The following is a 20,785-nucleotide window of genomic DNA, read 5'->3' as shown; positions in this document are numbered from 1 at the left end:
CTATCTTCATAGGTCTTAAATTTTTTAAATGGATCCACGTTTACCTTTCGAGTCCGGCCGGTAATATCGCGACATATATAGAGGACGCGATACCCGGGTTGTAACAATTGATGATTCCGTTGTTTGGTTCCAAGAGCCATTAATTCTTTTTTTCTAAAGATGTCTTTAAATTGAAATATATAATCTTTCTAATTTTCCGATAAAAGAGATCAAAAGTAAATAATATCGGAATTATTTGTACTCTTATTTTGTGAGAATTTCAATTTTTCCACTGATTAAAATATTTCACATGGGGTCAATTGGGTGGGGGAAATCCAAGATGTTTGCAAGCCGAGGGCCAAACAATAAAAAATGCATATGGGACCAAAAAAGTCGAATTTTCAACAAAATACAAGAATTTCTCACGAAATAATTGCATTGTAACCAGAAAAGATCAAATTTCAATTATGAATATCAATTTTTAACCAAAAATATAAATTTACTGTTATTCAGGTGTATTTTTAACCCGAAAATCAAAATATGAATTATTTACTACAATCATTGAAATTTCTATTAGAGCAAATACGAGTTTTCCAGGAACAGAAGCAAATTTTTTTTACTAAAGTAATTAATTTTCAACAAAAAATAAATGTTTAAATTTAAAAAAAAAATAGAGTTCCTACCCAAAAAGACAAATTTTCATTAAAATACATTATTTTTGGTTAAAAGAGATACATTTTTCAACAGACATAGAAAAGTTATAAATTTTCAGCATACAGATTAATTTTCAACGAAACAAAATAAATTTTGCAAAAAAGAATGGAATGAATAATTTTTTACCAAAATGGTGAATCTTAAAAAAAAATTATTTCAAAGGAAATAGTTAAATTTTTGAATTCAAAAGAATAATTTTCCATAAAAAAATACTATTTTTCAATCAAATACATGCATTTCCACCTAAAAACAAAACAAAAACCGACCAAAAATAGAATATTTATATAATCAATTAAAAAATAATTTTTAACTAAACAACAATTTTTCAAACAAAGAAATAAAATTTTAATCGAAAGGACGAATTTTCAACTTTTGAGATTTCCTTTCTACCAAAAAGACGAATTTTTCCACAAATTAGTTGAATTTTCACCTAATTTTATTAAAATTGTTAATCTTCAAAAAAAAAATTATTTCAAAGGAAATAGTTGAATTTTCAATTCAAAAGAATAATTTTCCATAAAAAATACTATTTTTCAATCAAATACATGCATTTCCACCTAAAAACAAAACAAAAAACGACCAAATATAGAATATTTATATTATCAATTAAAAAATAATTTTTAACAAAACAACAATTTTTCAAACAAAGAAATAAAATTTTTATAGAAAGGATGATATTTCAACTTTTGAGATTTCCTTTCTACCAAAAAGACGAATTTTTCCATAAATTAGTTGAATTTTCAGCTAAAGCAGTTACATTTTCAATTTAAAATAGAATTAAATTTTAAGTAAAAAAAATAATCAAAAATTTCAATGAAATGTTAAATTTTCAATCAAATAGACCAAGAACCTTAATTTTTAACAAAATACATGAATTTTCAATCCAATATTTGAATTCAAGAAATTTTTTATCAAAAAGATGAACAAGTCGAATTTTCTACCAAGTGCAGGGATTTTTAAGCAAACATGGAATAATTAAATTCCCAATTAAAAAAATTGATTTTCAAACAAAAAAACATAATTTTCAACAAAATAGTTCAATTTTTTACAAAAAAAAGGGTTTTTATCTAAAAAAATGTAATCATCAAACAAAAAAAAAGGTTTTTTTTTTAATTAGTTGTACTTTCAACTAAATAGTTTAATTTTCAACCAAAAAAAGATGTATTCAAAAATTGAATTTTTTTAAGTGTAAAAAAAATTCAAAAATTGAATTTGGCAAAGTTAAGATTAAATTTTATAATTATAAGAATTGTTTCTATTTTAATTAAAGAAGTTAATTTTATTAAATGATTAATTTATTCATTTAATTCTTGTAATATTGAATTTATTATCTTAAAGTTTATAAAGTTGCCTAACTTCTTAGGCAAAGAGAATTTTTATAGAAAATATATTATTAAATTTGAAGTAATTGATTGATAAATTATTTATAATAATATAGATAAATTGCATATGTGTGAAAAGCAATACAATTTTTTTTTAACTTTAAAAAAATTTTTTAAATGGTCCAATTTTGGTTTGAAAATAATTCTTCTTTTTAAAAATAATATTTTAAATTACCAGCTCTGGGGATTTTACTACTGTCATTTTTTTTTAATTGGTTAACTTGAGCTTTTTCAGCCTATTTAGCCTTTTTTTTTATTTAAAATGTTTTCTTTTTCGCGAATCAAAAAATATTTTCGCTGCAAATAATCATTCGAAATTATTCCATAGGAAACAAAGTAATTTATTACCCTATTTTACAAAATACATTCATTATCATATACAATTGTTGTTCCACAAACCGAAATATGAGACAGTTCGTGAATTATTCGAAATTACAATAATTAATAATTATAGTCAAAATCTTAGTCAAATCCATGAGTTAAAACCCCATGAATGAATCACAAAATATAAAAGTGAGACAAAGGTCGATTTTAATCCTAAAGTCGGGGCCAAAAGTTGAAGCCCCTCACTTTTTTTGATTTTCTACTCGCTCAAAAATATCTCCGAATTGCTTAATCAAAATCATCTGAAAGCTTAATATATATATTCTTCCGAGTCTTTCAAATTCAACGATATGAACGCTTTTATCCTGAAAAAATTATGCCAATAGTTGAGAAAAAAATATCTAAAAAAAAGTATAAATATTCTTTCAATTTACTCCTTACATATATTTATTCACAAATAATTTATCATTAGAATGAGTGTGACACGATCATCGTTTTCAAGATAAAGTATTTGTAAAGAAATCCCCGTCAAAAGTGAATGATGGAATATATTAAAATTTTGGGAAAATGCATTACATTCAAGAATGTTAAAAAAAAATCAGTTAATTTTATTTTTCCTACCGCCGAATTCGTTGTTTTTTTAAAACAATTCAGAGATTTTTTTGAGCAAGATGTAATCAAAAGAAGTGAGAGGCCCCGACTTTAGTAACGATTCAAAAGACAGAAAAGTGGACGATCAAAAGCAATAATAAAAATACGAGACAGCTAACAAAGGAATACGAAGAGTAAAAATTGAAAATTATAATTCCTAAGAATTGAATTAATACGGTCTCGAATGACGCTGATAAAGATGATGTTTCCCGGCGTGTCGATCGATTCTTTCGCTTCTCTCGTGTCGTTCGTTTCTGTCGTTACGACGATCCCAAGAATTTGGTCGATTGTGGCCATAATTCTGACTCCAGTCATGCTGTGGTCTTCTTGGTTTGTTGTGCCAAGGGTCAATAATTGGTGGCTTTTTTGGATCTGCTTTTTTTATCTTCATAAAAGCTTCGTCTCTGTCAGTATATCTGTCTTTAAATTCTTCCTCGCATTGCTTCAGAAAATCCGCCTGCGAACTTGTGAGGCCTGTGCTTTCCATTTTACTAGCAAAAATTTCTCTGTGTATAACAAAAAAAAAAAGAAGAAAACACTGTTAAAAATATTTCTATGTGTAAATAAATATTTTCTTAGGGGGCGATTCAAGCTTTCTCTCTTGAATTTTCGTAATCGCAGGCCTCACAGTGTCTGTGGGGTTTAATATAGGGTCCTAGGGTATGTTTTTCGCGCTCAAAGGGTAATCAAATTTAGAATAAATTCATAAGAATTCAAAATAATTCAAGTTAAATTATAAAGAAGTCAAATGAATTGGAAAATTTTTTAGGAATAAAAAAATGTCACTGATTTCCGTAAAATTGGAATGAATTTATGGCAATTAAAGATAAACGAATGACGAAATAAATTCCGGGTCATTTCCCGGTTTTTTCCCGGTTCGGTTATCATTTTGATTGCTCGAAATTAAAAAATCGATTAACTTTAAAATTTTCAAAATTATACAATTTTAAGGAATTTAAAGCGAGGAACATCAAATATTGAAAAATTTTTAACTTAACACTTCTTAAATTAGAAATTCAATTATTTTCTTTTTAAATAGTTTAATCATCCTTGAAAAGCTTAAACATTTTATTTCAAAATCTTGAGAAATCTAGAAGTTGTTTTAAATTTTTTCAATTCGAAATCATTTTTGAAATTTTTCCAGAACTTCTACATAACTTATAAATATAATTGAATTTATCCTACAACTTATCGAAAATCCCGCGAACTAATAAAATTTTCCTTGAAATTTTTATTTATAAATAACAATTAGAAACAAATTTAGAACTTGAAATGATATAAAATAATTTAATCGAAATTTACGAAACTAACAGAAATATCAGTGCAAATATTCACAACCTAATTTAAAACAAAATGTAGATTTTGTCAGATTTCAAACAAAAAATTTAGAAGCTTTTTAGGAATTGTGAAAGGCTCCAAAAAATTCTTTTAAATTCTTAATGTTCCTAGGAAAATTGAAAATGATTTTTCATTTTGAGAAATTATTTTAACAGGATATTTAAAAAGGTTTTAAGAGATTTTCAGACTTGTCGAAAAAGAACCTAGAAAATTTTAAGGATTTTTTTTAATTTTCAGGATTTTCTAAAAATTATAGGAAAAATTCCTTTCAATTTAGTATATATATAATTTTAACAATTCAAAACTTTCTATGTCAAACAATTAAATTTCAAATTGTTTACTTTTAAATATTTAGCATCAATTTACTCGTATTAAATTAACAGTCAAATATTGCTAAATATTAAATAATTATTCTTTTTCTCAATTTAAAAATTTCAAATTAAACGGGATAAAAAGTGAATTATTTGGACTGAAACAATATTTTTAATTTGATAAAACCCATTAATCACGAATATGTTATTTTTAAGTTAAAAATTCAGGGTGGCCGGTTTAATGGACGAATTAAATTCCCGGTCATTTCCCGGTTTGCAAACATTATTCACGGTTCATGATTAAAAAAATTAAAAAAATGAAACACAGTTACAAAATTTTTCATTTGAGGTAATGAAAACTGAGCTTTAAATGAAAGCACTCAAAGTACAACTGTTAAATTTTGAACTTTTAAAATTGAAATTTAAAAGTTTTTAAATTAAAAATTTTGTATTCAAATGTCTAATAATTTACGCGTATAAAATTGATGGCACTAACATTTTTCAATGTAAAAAAATATAAATCCATGTTATCATTTTGAATGCTCTAAATCAAAAAATCAATCAATGAACTTTAAAATTTTCAAAATTATATAATTTTAAGACATTTTAAACTAGAAACATCAAATATTGAAAAATAGAAAAAATTTTAACTGAAAACTTCTTCAATTAGAAATTCAATTATTTTCTTTTTAAATAGTTTAAACATCCTCGAAAAGTTTCAAATTTGTGTTTCAAAACCTTGAGAAATCTAAAAGTTGTTTTAAATTTGTTTTAAATTGAAAATTATTTCTGGAATTTTTTCAGAACTCTTAAATATTTGTCACAATGAATTGAATTTTTTCTACAATTTTCGGAAAATCCTGCAAATTTTAGAACATTTCTTTACAATTTGGATGTATAAATAACAATTGAACATTTATTTTTTGCAGACGAAATTTGAGTAATTTTAAGAGATATGCCGAAGTTTTGAAAAGATTCAAACTTAATGTAAAACTTGAGTTGATAGCCTAATAAAAAACAAGATGTAGATTTTCGCAGATTTTAAACAAAAAAATTTAATTCTTTTCAAGAAATGTGAAAGGCTTTAAAAGAATAAAAACGTTTTCTTAGGATTCCTAGGGAAATTAAAGAAAACTTTTCATTTTGAAAAATTATTTTAAGAGAATATTTAAAAAGTTTTTCAAAGATTTAAACAAAATTTTCAAAAAAAAATTCAAGAAGATTTTAGGAAAAAAATCTAAAATTTGCATGATAATTTTTAATCTTTTTAAAACTCCTAAATATCTCTTAAAATTACTCAAATTTTTTCTACAAATGTTCATTTGTAAATTATACATCAAAATTAAAAAAATTCACTTACAAACTAAGTAGTTTTTAAATACAACAATTAAAATTGAAAAGTTTAAAGTTTAAAGGCTCTTCGAAATTTTAACGATTCAAGGCTTTTTATGTAAAATAATTCAGTTGAAGATTCTTTACTTTTAAATATATTATTTAAATTTACTTATCTTAAATAAAAATTCAAATATTGCTAAATATTCAATAATTAATCTTTTTTTAATTAAAAATTTCCAATTGAATGGGTTAAAAATGGAATATTTTAGACTGAAACAATATTTTAAATTTAATAAAATCCTTTAATTAAGAATATATTATTATGAAGTTATTTTTAAGTTGAAAATAATTTAAAACCTTTCAGTCACACGTTAACATTTGTTTAAAGACTAAGACTTTCAAATTGAAACAGTTTAAGTTTTAACGTTAAAAACTGAAAATTCTTTAATTTTGAACTGGTTTAAAATCGTTTTGTCAAATCGTTTCTGTTCACTTTTTATTACTTAAAGTATAGATAAATTTAAAAATATTTATTTATTTATTAAATAAAAATGTTTTTTATTCAAAATTTTCAACATCAAAGGCTTTTATTTTGTATTTGTTCAAGTCTTTAAGAAAGCATTTAAAAATTCTTTAAATTAAAATTGTAAGCTTAGAAATAAACATTTTAAATGGAAAATTTTTTTAAAATAAAAAAATTTGAATTACGCATCGTAAGCTAAATGATATCATCATTGAAAAACACAACAATTCCACTAATTATTTAAAAACTGTTCAAATCGAACGTGGACAGATTTTTCTTCTACAAATTTGTAAAATTCTCGGTAAAAAAAAAATCACTGTCATTTCCCGGTTTCCCGGTCGAGCGGTCACCCTGGGTTACAAGAGTTTAGGGTAAATTTAATACTAACTTTTTAAAATTAAAAAAAGTCCATTGAATTAAATAAATTTAGAAAATTCGAATGAATTGGCAAATTCTTTTAAAATTAAAAAATCCATTGACTTCAGTTAAATTCGAATCAATTTATTGGAATTTAAGGTAATAGAAAAGAATTTGATGAAGTTCATACAAATTCAAGGTGACTTTTAAAAAAATCAGTTGATTGAAAAAAATTTTTAAATATGAATAATCTTCATTGAATTCAGTGCATTTGAAACGAGCTTAAAACATTCAAGGGAATTCAAAATAATTTGATGCAATGTCTAAAAATTCAAGGTAAGCTTAAAAGATTTCAGGATTGATTAAACAAAAACTTTTAAAAACTGAAAAAATCCACTGAATTTAATAGAATTGAGTACACTTGAAAGAATTCAAGTAAAATTAAAAGCATTCAAATGAATTGAAAAAATGCCAGTGAAATACAAAAATTCCAAAGAATTTAAAAGAATTCAGAATAAATAGGTAATAATTCAGGGTGAATTCCAAAAAATAATTTCAAATCTTTGAAACCCTAATCATTTCTTATTAAAAAAGTGACTCATCATATGAATTGAAAACAATTTTTAACTACGAAAAAAACCTCAGTGTATTCAGTAACTTTCAAATGAGCTTTACAAAATTCAAGGGAATTCAAAAGAATTTAATGAAATGTTTAAAAATTCAAGGTGAGGTTAAAAGACTTCAGGATAGATTAAATAAACACTTACAATTTTTTTTAATCCATTGAATTTGATAGAATTGCTTAAATTCAAAAGAATTCTAGTGAATTAAAAAAATTCTAAAGAATTTAAAAGAATGTAGAGTAGGTTAATAAAAATTCAAGGTGAATTCCACAAAAAATTACAAATCTTTGAAACCCTGCTATGTTTTTTAGAAAAAAAGTGAAGCATGTTTAAAAAACAATTCAAGTCTAATTCAAAAGGATTCAAATGAATTGGACAAGTATTTTTATAATCGAAAAATTCCATTGATTTCAGGGAAATTTGAGTGAATTTAAGGAAACGGAATAGAATTTGATGAAATTCATAGACAATGAAGATCAATTTAAAAACCAAACAAGTGAATTAAAACAATTAACAAAATTTAAAAAGCATTGAATTGAATAAGTTTTTTATTTATTTTTTTTATTTTTTTAGAAAAATTAAAGAGAATTAAAAAGTATTTGATGAAATGCCTAATAATTGAATGCGAGTTTTAAAGATTTCAAGATGATTTATGGAAAAAAATGTTATCCATTAAATTGAGTAGAATTAAGTGAATTTAGAAGAATTAAAAAGAATTAAGGATAAATTCATCAAAATTAATGGGAAATTGCCAAAGAATTGCAAAAAATATTTAAATATCTTTTTCAAGTCTTTGAAAACTAGGATTATAGAAAAAGTTTAATTTTTACAATTTTTTTTTGCAAAAAACTCTGAAAATAAACCCACATTTTTCTTGTTTTTTTTTTGCCGCCATTTTATTATTTTTGCATGTATATCAGAAACAACAATGTAGAATTACCTACATTTTAAGTTAACTTTCACTGAAGTTTTTGTTTATAGAAAGTGCATAAAATTAATGAAAATTTAACAAATATATATTTTGAGTACATTTATTAAGCCTAACAAACTCTAAATCAATATCATTATTAATAAAATCAGAAAAAAATGAACAAAAGTAGCTTTTTTCGAGCGTTTCAAAGTAGAATACTGCCTTAAAATCCCTTCAAAACAAATAAAAATAATAAAAAATTCATTGGAATCTTTTTTAAATTTCCTAAAATATTTCAAACTCTTTGAAATGCCTTTTTTCTCTTGGATAAATTCTTTGAAATTTAATAAAATATCATAAAATCCCGAGAAATTCTATTATAATATTTCCTGAAATCCTGGACAATACGTTAAAATATATTGGGAACATTAAAATTCCTTAAAATCATTTAAATCCTCGGAACTCTTATAAAATCCTGTGATTCTTTTTTAATATCAAAAAATCCTTATATGCCCTGTAAAGTCATTCCATATCCTCTAAAATTCTAGGAAATTATTTATCCTAAAATATTTTACACCCTTTGAAATCCCTTCAAATTCTTATAATCAAATAAAAATTCCTTGGAATTTTTAGGATTATCTAAAACAGTTTAAATACTTCGAAATCCTACGAAATCCCTCACTTAATTTGGATCAATTCTTTAACATTAGGTAAAATTTGATAAAATTCCGGTGAAATTCTATGAATTTCCTGAAATCCTGGTCTGTTTTTCTTTCATAGTTCTGAATTTCAAAAATATAACATTACTGTTTACTGAAATAACGATTTCAAGTATGATTTCAAAAGTTTGCTATCTTTTATATCGGAAAATAAATAAAAAACTGTTTTGGAGAAAAATCGTCTTTTTTTTGTTATTTTGTTGAAAATTTGTCTTTTATTTGTTTTGTTATATTAATCTTTTTTATTTGAATTCAAAGGTTTCAAATTAAAAATATCTCTTTGTTAAAAATTCACCTCTTTTTAGTTTAAAAATCAACCACTTGCATGCAAATTCATGTATTTTATTGAAAATTCACTCTTTTAGTTGAAAATTAATTATTATGCTTAACAATTAATCAATCTAACTATTTTTTTAATTCGTTTTTATTTTTTTGAAAACTAGCTTGTTTAGTTAAAAATTCATCCATGAATTTGAAAATTGACTTTTTATTATAAAATTTATCTTCTTGTTTGCAAATTCATTTATTTTTGTTGGAAATTCATTTATTTGGTTAAAAATTGAACTTTTTTTTAAAATAATATTTTGGTTCAAAATCATTTTTTTTTAACTAAAAGTAAATTCACTTTTTTCGATAAAAACTTAACTACTTTATTGAATATTTGTTTTTTTGTTGTTGAAAATGTAAGTATTTTGTTCAAATCTTCTTTTTGTTATTCAAAATTATTAGTTTAAACTAAAAATTGAATTATTTCATTTTTTGTTACTAATTAATTTGTTTAGTTATAAATCCGTTTTTATCGATGAAAATTGAACTATTTTTTTGAAATTTTTAAAAATTATTTTTAAAAAATTTATTGTTTAAATTCAACTGTTTTTTTATTCATTATTACAATTTTTGCTGGAGTATCACCTATTTAATTTTGCGTTGAAAATTCATCTTGTTTGGGTCAAAGTTATACTACTTAGTTAAAAAATAATTACTTAAATTAAAAATTCATTTCTATGGATGAAAATTTAACTATTCTATTAAAAATTTCGCTTTTGTGGTTAAAAATTATTTTTTAAAGAGAAAATTCACTTCTTTTTTTAAATATTCATTTGAAAATATATGTATTTTGTTGAAAATTTGCCTTTCTATTAGAAATTTAATCTTCTTGTCTAAAAATTTATCTTTTTGTTTGAAGATTGAACAATTTCATTTTTGGCTCATAATTTATCTTTATTAGTTGAAAATTCTACTATTTGGTATTGAAAATAGAAAATGTTATCAAAACACGTACTATGAATTTTTTTTAGCAGATAACTTAGTAGAATTTTTTTAAAGAGTGATATATGTATAATTAAAATTAAATTAATTATTATAAATAATTCTGTAAGAAAAAAATTCACTACGCGTGATATTATTTCGCGCGTAAATTCAAATATTTTATTTTTTTAAATATATATTTAAAAAAAAACGAGGAAGTTTTCATAAAATAATATGTATGTATGTTTAGCAAAAATGATGTAAAACGGAGAAGAGTATAAAATCAACTTTACGAAATTGGTGAACGCCTGTTTAATTATCAAAATATTTGACTACTAATAAATAATCATAATATACGAATATACGAATCAAAAATCTTAAAATCTCAATTCCGACGGCATGCAAATATGAAATACATATATAAAAGAATTCTATGAATAATAGTTGCAAAATTATTTCCTAATTTCTGATGCTTAATCCGAGTAATTTCTTCGTTCAAATTTATGTTCGAATTATAAAGGTCATTAAAATTGAAACATAACTTTTAATAAGTACGGAATTGATAAAAACCCATCGGTTTGTTGTTAAATAGCAATAAGAGCTCAGAAACTTTATCGTACTAGTCAACAATGTCAACAATCAAATCCTAACCTCAAATATAAATTATATGCGAACTCGTTTGAAGTACACAGGGCACACAGATAAAAATATAAATAAATGAATGACAGAGAATGATATGTATTTTTTAAAAGCCAAATCCCTTCGTTGATTTAAATAAACTACAATCACTTTGAAAATAAGTTTTAATTGGAGAGGTTATGCTTCACTTGACACCATTTCCTAGCTTTCCAGGATTAAAAATGTATCTATATTGCGAAAATTATTCACACCTTTACTTCAGTACTTACACGTTTGTTCTTCTTTTTCTGCTTTATATAAATAATATTATAAGGACTAAAATTATAAATAAGTAATAAACACGAATAGAGTCAAACACGAAGCAAACGAACGCGCAGCGGCCATTTTGAATTCCAAACAGTGGCAGCGTAGCCAACTGTGTAAAAACTAAATTTTAAATTTCGTAAAAGCGCGGCAATTTAAATTTTATAACAGAATAATTTCTTTCTAGAGTTAATATAACGTGATAGTTGCATGGATTTTAGATCATATATTTTTTTAATACTGCATAAAATTCTAAAAAGTATGATATATATTTTTTTTATTTCGAACTTCTTCATTTCTGAGGAACTAATTTTGAAAAAAGCATCGGAAACCGTGTATCTTTGACCTTATTTAAATTTCAATCAACTCCGTGACCTTGAAATATCAGATCCGGCAAAACATCGTACCAACCAATAAAAAATGCCTCATTTTCACCTAAAAAATTAAAAACACCTAATAAAGATAAAACAAATATTTAAACTTATTACAAGCAACCTTTTTTAAGTAATTACATTCATTTCTAGCACACTTTTACTTTAAAAAAAAAATTTATATATAATATAATCGGTTTAGTTTTTTCATCAGAATTTAGTATTTTTGAACAAAAATCATCTTAAAAATTCCGAATTTTCAAAAATTTGAGGTTATCTTAGCATTTTACACCGGAAATGAGTACTTTAAATAAAAAATTATTACAGATCAAACTGAAAAAGTATTCAACTATTTTCGTTTTTCGATTTTCTTAACGTTAGGTATTTTCACCATAAATCGACATTTTAAAACAAAAATCGATAGATTTTCAACGTATATATTTTTTAAACAATTTAAGGTTACGTTAGCTGTTTACACCAATAATTGGCATTTAAAAACCCAAATCATTAGACTTTAAGGATTTATATTTATTAACAGTTTTAGGTTACGACAGCCTTTTCCACCAAAAATTGGTATTTTAAAATAAAAATCACTATACTGATTTGTAATTTTTGAACAATTTAAATATTAACAATTTTTTTATTTTGTTTACGTTATGGTTTTACCCGAAATCTAATATTTAAAAAACAATTCGGATTTTGTTAGTGTTTTTTGTCAGAAATTGGAATTTTTCATACAAAAATCATTAGTTTTCAAGAAAGATTCATATTATTCAGAAATTTTAGGTTATGTAGGAATTTTACATCGAAAATTGGCATTAAAAAAATTATTGTTTGAACAAGATTCAGAATCTTTTAACAGCTATGGATTATTTGAGTATTCTTCATCAAAAATTTTTATTTTTAGTAAAAAAATATATGTCAAAGAAAATTCACAAGATTTAGCAATTTTAGATTATTTCGTATTTTGTTAATTTTTTTCGTCCGGAATTTAACTTTTTAATTAAAAATCATTAGATTTTGAAGAAGATTCATATTTTTCGTACAATTTCAGGTTTAGTTGGAATTTTACATAAAAAATTGGCATCAACAAAACAAAATTATAATTTGAACAAGATTTAGAATCTTTGAAAAATTTTGGATTATTTTTTATTGTTCGTCGGAAAATGGTATTTTTAATAAGGAAATTATATTTGGAAGAAGATTCACAATTTAAACAAAAATTTTAACGATTATTCATTAAATTTTAATCCAGTGAGTTTTGTTCAAAATTATAAAATTTACATCCTTTAACAGTTTTGGATTTTGTTAGTGTTTTTCGTCAGAAATTTTACGTTACGTTGGCATTTTTTTACGTTACGTTTTTTTACGTTTGTTACGTTGGCATTTTACATCGAAAATTGACTTTATATATAAAAAAATTATTATTTCAGCAAGATTCAAACTCTTTTAACAACTTTGGATTATTTTTTATAGTTTTTGGTCTGAAAATGGTATTTTTAAGCAAGAAATTATATTTGAAAGAAGATTCACAATTTTTTAACAATTTTAGGTTCTGTTGTCGTTTAACTTAAGATATTTATATTTTTAATCAATAACTCATTAAATTTAAATCCAATGAGTTTTGTTTAAAATGATATAAATCAAAACCTTTAACAATTTCCAATTTTTTTAGTGTTCTTCGTCAGAAATTTGAACTTTTTAATTAAAAATAATTAGATTTCAAAGAAGATTAATATTTTTTGTACAATTTTAGGTTACGTTGAAATTTTACAACGAAAATTGACATTATCAACACAAAATGATAATTTGAACATGATTCAGAATCATTAACCAATTTTGGATAATTGGCCTGTTTTTTTTTCGTAAATTGTTTTTTTTTTTATGAAAAAAATATATTTTATAGAAGATCCACAACTTTGCGCCAATTTTAGATTATGTTGTGGTTTAAAATTGGAAATTTATATTTTTAAACAATAACTTATTATATTTAAATTCAATGAGTTTTGTTTAAAATAATGAAAAGTACAAATTTCGACAATTTCGGATTTTGTTAATGTACATTCTACATTAACTCTAAACTTTTAGATTTTGTTAATGTTTTTCGTTAGGAATTTCAACTTTTTAATTAAAAATCATATTTGTTTATCAATTTTAGGTTACCTTCCCATTTTACATCGAAAATTGGCATTATATACAAAAAATTTATATTTCAACAAGATTCAGAATCTTTGAATAATTTTGGATTATTTTTTATTGTTCTTCATCGGAAAATGGTATTTTAAATAAAAAATTATATTTTAACGAAGATTCACAACATTGATCAGTTTTAGGTTATGTTCTCGTTTAATATTTGAAATTTATATTTTTAAACAATAACTCACTAAATGTAAATCCAATGAATTTTGTTTAAAATAATGACATATACAACCTTCAACAATTTCGGGGTTCGTTAGTGGTTTTCGTTAAAAATTTCAAATTTTTAGTTAAAAATCATTAGATATCAAAGAAGGTTAATATTTTTTGTGCACTTTTAGGTTACGTCAGAATTTTACATTTAAAAATGGCATTATCAAAAGAAAATTATAATTTGAACAAGATTCAGAATCTTTGAACAGTTTTGGTTCATTTGCGTGTTTTTCGCCGGAAATTAGTATTTTTAATAAAAAAACAATTATTATTTAAAAAAGATTCACAACTTTTGAACAATTTTAGGTTTTGTTGTCGTTGACCAGCAGAAATTTATATTTGTAAACAATATCTCATTATGATTTAAATCCAATGAGTTTTGTTAAAAAAATTATAAAATATAAAAGTTGTAAAAATTTTGGATTTTGTTAGTGTTTTCTTCAGGAATTTGAACTTTTTAATTTATAATTATTTGATTTCAAAGAAGGTTCATATTTGTTTAGCAGTTTTAGGTTACGTTGGCATTTTACATCGAAAATTGGCATTATGAAAAAAAATAATAAAAATAATTTTACCAAGAATCAGAATATTTAAATAATTTTCGATTATTTATTAGTGTTCTTCGTCGAAAATTGGCAGTTTTAATTTCAAAAATTACAATTTAAAGAAGATTCACAACTTTTGAACAATTTTAGGTTTTGTTGTCGTTTACTAGTAGAACTTTGTATTTTTAAACAATATCTAATTATGATTTAAATTCCATTTGTTAATGTTTTTCGTCAGGAATTCAAACTTTTTAATTAAAAATCATTTTACACCGAAAATTTAAATTATAAAAAAAATTATTATTTGAACAAGATTCAGAATCTTTTAACAATTTTAGATTATTTGAGTGTTTTCCGTTGAAACATGGTATTTTTAATAAAATAATTCTATTTTAAAGAAGATTCACAACTTTGAAGATTCACAACTTTTCAACAATTTTAGGTTTTAATGCAGTTTAACATTAGGAATTTATGTTTTCAAACAATAATTCATTAAATTTAAATCCAATGAGTTTTGTTAAAAAATTATAAAATTTAAAAGCTGTAAACATTTTGAATTTTGTTAGTGTTTTTCGTCAGGAATTCAAACATTTAATTAAAAATAATTTTGCATCGAAAATTAGCATTATAAAAAAAAAATTATTTGAACAAGATTCAGAATCTTTTAACAATTTTAGATGATTTGAGTTTTTTTCGTCGAAACGTAGTATTTTTAATAAAAAAAAGTATATTTTAAAGAAGATTCACAACTTTTGAACAATTTTAGGTTTTTTTTGTAGTTTAACGTCAGAAATTTATATTTTCAAACGATAACTCATTAAATTTATATCCAATGAGTATTGTTTAAAAATTATAAAATTTGAAATTATAAAAATCATTTGATTTCAAAGAAGATTCATATATGTTTAGCAGTTTTAGGTTACGTTGGCATTTTACATCGAAAATGGGGATTATGAAAAAAAAAATAATAATAAAAATAATTTTACCAAGAATCAGAATATTTAAATAATTTTGGATTATTTTTTAGTGTTCTTCGTCGAAAATTGTCAGTTTTAATATAAAAATATATTGTAAAGAAGATTTACAATCTTTAACAATTTTAGGTTATATCTCGTTTAAAATACGAAATGATTTATTTTTGAACAATAAATCATTAGATTTAAATCCAATGAGTTTATTCTAAAATAATAAAATATACAACTTTCAACAATTTCGGATTATGTACATGTTTTTCGTCAGGAATTACAAAAATTTTAATTAAAAATCATTAGATTTCAAAGATTCGACACATTTTTAATTTGAACAAATTATATTTCAAAGAAAATAAGAAATGTTGAACAAATTTTTAAGTCATTCTGGGACAATTTTCATTTTTGTTAATATTTTTCACCAAAAATCGGTAATTTTAGGCAAAAAAAGAGAGAAACATTAAGTTTAAAAGAAGATTTACAATCTTAAACAATTTTTTTCGTGAAGTTAGTGTTTTTCATCTAAAATTGCTGTATTATTATCAAATATCAAAAACATTTGTCTCGCTTTTCTTTTTCATTAATTTAGTTGATAGATACGACGAAATACAACGATTATGTATTAATATTAATTTTATATATAAATTTAAAAATTCCGTGGGAAAAAAAATCAATAATAATCGCACGCGTCTTTGTTTTTGATTAAAGTAAAAAGAGAATACGCATTTTGATTATTATTAATTAGAATCACTTCAATTATTTATTAATAATCAACCATTTTTCTATTCACCGATGCAGGATAAACTCATCAAAATACATCCTAACTAACACAAATTACAATTCTAAAGACACAGGTGTAGAAAAAGCGATCAATTATGTAAAAAATCTAAGCAGTCTGTACTTAAATAAAAAAAAAACAGAAATTACATTACATTAAAATTAAGATTAAAGAGTACACTAGGGTTCCTCAATAAATCTATTTTTTTCTTCAAAGTCTAAAACAGAATGTTTTCCCTTTGTCTCTGTGAATTTTTACGAATTAAAATTCATTTTCTAATGTTAATTTCAATAATTTAAAATTAATTATCATGCTCAAGACACGTTTTTTTTTAAATTGTGCAATAATCCCCGAATTTTTCTCAAATTGACTACGTAATAAATAATATATAAACTATTTTTCACAGTGCGTAAAAAAAAAGTTGCATTTTTCCTCACCAAGAGAAATAAAATTCCGTTTCAGCGTTCAAAGTAATAAAATTTTTTTTTAAATAAAGATTTTCAGAGTCTCCCCAAGGTATACTATTAACAATAATACATCTTTTTCCCTCTTTCGAATAAATTAATGACACTGTATCATTATGTCGGAATAACTATGTTACACATAATTTTCTAAACTTTAGAAATTTTTCTTTCAGCACTTTTTTCAGAATTTCTTGATGCTGTCGAATTTTTTCTTCCTTTGATAACAGCCGCGGGATTAGTATTTCCGTCTTGATTCATATTTAGGCCTAACTGAGCAAACAAATTCTGCTGTCTGAATCCAGAATAATTCACTTTCACTAATTGACCGTCACGTCCTTGGGTGACAACAACTTGACCGTCAACAAGTTGTTGTGCGTGTTGCATTGTCAGAGGAATCACATTTCCTTCATTGTCCGTGATCTGAAATATTGTAAATTATATTTATTTATTTACAGAATGCCTACACAAATCCTGTAAATCTTTTTTAATTTTGGGTAAAAATATCTCAAGTGTGCCACTTTTAAATCGATAGTTCTATTTTCAATCAATTTATACAGTTTTCGATTTGTTTTTATATCCAAATAACTCCCCTAAAATATTTTTTCAAAAAATGTATTTTTTTAAAAGTTGATAACAATCAAAGTTCCTGATCATTTTTTTTTTTTTAAATGGATTACTCGCGATCGGTTCATCGAAATTCAATAATTGAGTAATGAAAATTGTTGTTACGAAGCATACTTTACGCTAAAAAATTGTTCGGATATAAAAAACTTTTTTTATCGTTTAAATAATCGTTTGTTTTAAACAATTGAAAATTAATTAAACTTCTCCGCCTGTGAAAGAATTCTTCCATGTTCTAATAGATTCTACAATCTATTATATAGTTAATTTTTTAAGCAAGAAGATGAATTTTCAACAAAATCGATCCATTATCAACTACAAAAATCGATTTTCAACCAAAATTTGAATGGTTAAGATTTCAGTTTAAAATATTAATTTAAGAAAATAATAATTTTATGGAAATAGTTCACTTTTCCACAAAATAGATGAATTATTAACAAAAGGAATAAAGCTACATTAAATAAAAATGATTTTTTTAAATAATGTGCATCAACTTTTAGCCAAGAAATAGGGGAATAATTGGAAAATAAATTTATTGCGTGTATCATATTGAGTACAATATGAAACGAATTTTCAACTAAAATGATAAATGTTCATGAAAAAATGAATTTTTAATCAAGTGGTTCAACTTTCTACCGGGTATAGTTAATTTTTTAATAAAAAAAATGAATTTTCAACCAAGAAGATTAATTCTCTACTCAAAAAGATGAATTTTCAACAAAATAGATCAATTATCAACTAAAAAAAAATCGATTTTCAACCAAAATTTGAATGGTTAAGTTTTCAGTTTAAAATATTAATTTAAGAAAATAATAATGTTATCAAAGTAGTTCACTTTTCCACAAAATTGTTAAATTTTTAACAAAAAGAATAAAGCTACATCGAAAAAAAAGATTTTTTAAAATAATGTGGGTCAACTTTCAGCCAAGAAATAGGGGAATGATAAATGTTAATAAAAAATGCATTTATAATCAATCGGTTCAACTTTCTACCAGGTATAGTTATTTTTTAATCAAAAAGATGAATTTTCAACCAAGAAAATTAATTTTATACTAAAAAAAAATAAGGTGGTTTAATTTTCAATTAAGCATAGATATATTTTTAACCAAAGAAATGAATCTTCAACCATAAATGTTATTTTTTAAGAGAATGATTATGTATCCAATCAAGTAGTTGAATTTTCAATAAAAATATATGAATTTCCAAAAGAAAAATTGAATAGTCAAATTATCATTGAAAAGATTAATTTTTAATACAAAAAATATAATTTTCAAACAAAACATTAATTTTTCAAAAAAAAAAGATGAATTTTTAACTGAACTAATAAAGCTTCAACATAAAAAGTGATTTTTTAATAAAATAGTTTAATCTTCAAAAAAGTATAGTGAAATTTTCGAAAAAAAAAATAAATAAAAAGATTAATCTTGAGCTCTGAAAATTTAAAAATATGTCGGAAAAGAATCTAGAATAATTGAGATAATTCTTTTTATTCCGCAGGATTTTTAGAAATGCTGTGAAAACTTTAAATTATATCAAAAGATATTTTGAAGTCTTAGAAATTTGGAAAAGATTAGAAAATAACTTAATTCTTGAGAAGATGAAAAAAAAAAATTAACACAGAATGTAGATTTTCGAAGATCTCGAAAAAAGAAGCTTTTTGAGAATTTTGTAAAGTTTTAAGAGCATAACAAAATTTTCAAATGATTTTTTTGTTTCGACCATTAAATTTGAAGAGAAATTTGAAAAATATTTCGAGTAATTTTAAAAGTATTCAAAAGTTTTGAAGTTAAAAGAACAATTTTTAACAAAAAAGACTTTAAACCATATTTATTTTGAAAAAATTTAATTTCTTCCAAGCGTTCACATGTCCTGGATAGCTTTTGAATTAATTTAATTGTTTTCTAAAAATTTGCATTATTCTGTAAAAAAATGTTGATTTAAAATTTTCATGACAATTTTTCGATAAATCCGAAATTTTCAAAAATCTTTTTTAATTTTCTCAAGAGACTTAGGGAAATTAATCTTATCTAATTTCACAAATAAATAAACTTAAAAAATAGTTATATAAAATTATTATGTTGTATGAAAAATAATTTTTTCTGGAAAAAATTGCCCCTTAAAAATGCAACGTTTTAGTTGGAAATTAATGTTTTGGTTTATAATTTATCTACTATGCTGGAACTTCATCTTCTTTGGATGATTTCAACTGCTTTTTATTTTAAATTATAATCTTGTCAATGATACTTGGTTAAAAGTTGAACAACTTTGTTAAAAATTCAGTTTTTCTATTGAAGATTCATAATTATTGTTCGAAATTTATCCCTCCTATTAAAAATATGTAATTTTTTGTTGTTGTTGAAAATCGGTCGTCTCTGCAGAAAATTTATCTTCTTTATTCAAGTCATTCAAATATTTCTCATTGAAAAGAAATCGAATCGGAATATGTACACAGTTTAGCGAATTTATTGTAAATAATTTTCTTCAGTTTCTAGGAATTCAATTAATTTGTTTAATTTGTAAAGCTTTGATAAATTAGATTACAAGATATTCCGAAATATGTATTGAATCAAATAATTGAATTTTCAAAGAAAAAGATTAATTTTCTACCAAAAATACGACTTTTTATCAAATTAGACGACTCCTTAACCAAGCAGTTGAATTCTTAACTGAAAAAGATGAATGTTCAAACAAATAGTGGAATTTAGAACTGAAAAATATCAGTTTTTAACCAAAAATGGAATAGCTAAATTTCCAGTAGAAATATTTATTTTCCAAAGTGATTAATTTTTAATTAAAATTATGAATCTTTAAGTGAAACAGATGATTTTCAAACCAAAAAGATGCATTTTTAAGGAAATAGTTTAACTTTCGACCAAGTAGTTTTATTTCCAACTAAAAAGGTCATTTTAAAGTAAACTGGTGAATCTTTATATGGAATACTTGAATTCTCAAGAAAAAAGATGATTTTTAAAAAAAGAAAATTTCCAAACACGCGAAAAATAATTTTCTACTAAAAAAAGATGATTTTTCAACAAAAGATATTCATTTTTAACGAAATAGTTAAATTTTCAACTGGAAAAGAGAAATTTTAACTCAAATACTTTTATTTTTCACTAAAAAAAGATCAATTTTCAACAAAAAATGAAATAGTTGAAACAAAATTTTTTTTAAATTATTATTATTATTATTACACCATTAAGCCATTTCCCTTTCGGGGTAGGCGTGACTCACTCGGCAGGGGAAAGGAGTAGTGTGTGGATGGGGTAGAGATTT

At 23.3% G+C, this 20,785-nt stretch overlaps 2 protein-coding genes across 3 annotated transcripts in view; both read right to left on the bottom strand.

Moving 5' to 3' along the window:
• Window positions 1–2,402: 2,402 nt before the first annotated feature.
• Window positions 2,403–16,970, bottom strand: LOC117172577. Of its 2 annotated transcripts, none has more exons than XM_033360647.1 (2): window positions 16,865–16,970; window positions 2,403–3,556 (listed from the first exon to the last, which is right to left on the bottom strand). In XM_033360647.1, exon 2 carries the CDS (start codon window positions 3,535–3,537, stop codon window positions 3,220–3,222), a length of 318 nt encoding a protein of 105 aa, XP_033216538.1. In that variant the 5' UTR covers window positions 3,538–3,556; window positions 16,865–16,970; the 3' UTR covers window positions 2,403–3,219. The 2 variants fall into 2 exon arrangements, with proteins under 2 accessions (XP_033216538.1, XP_033216537.1); XM_033360646.1 differs by lacking the exon at window positions 16,865–16,970 and adding an exon at window positions 11,323–11,441.
• Window positions 16,381–20,785, bottom strand: part of LOC117172575 (zinc finger protein 271-like) — a 49,152-nt gene continuing 44,747 nt past the window's right edge. The window contains exon 12 of the mRNA XM_033360645.1: window positions 16,381–17,311. Within this exon, the coding sequence (XP_033216536.1) occupies window positions 17,039–17,311 (273 nt within the window). The 3' untranslated portion in view covers window positions 16,381–17,038. The remainder of the gene's footprint in view (window positions 17,312–20,785) is intronic.

The sequence above is a fragment of the Belonocnema kinseyi genome, chromosome 5, assembly GCF_010883055.1.
Source record: "Belonocnema kinseyi isolate 2016_QV_RU_SX_M_011 chromosome 5, B_treatae_v1, whole genome shotgun sequence".
Classification (NCBI taxonomy): Eukaryota; Metazoa; Arthropoda; class Insecta; order Hymenoptera; family Cynipidae; genus Belonocnema; species Belonocnema kinseyi.
Note: the sequence above shows the minus strand (reverse complement) of the source record. Positions and strands in the feature narration are given on the sequence as shown.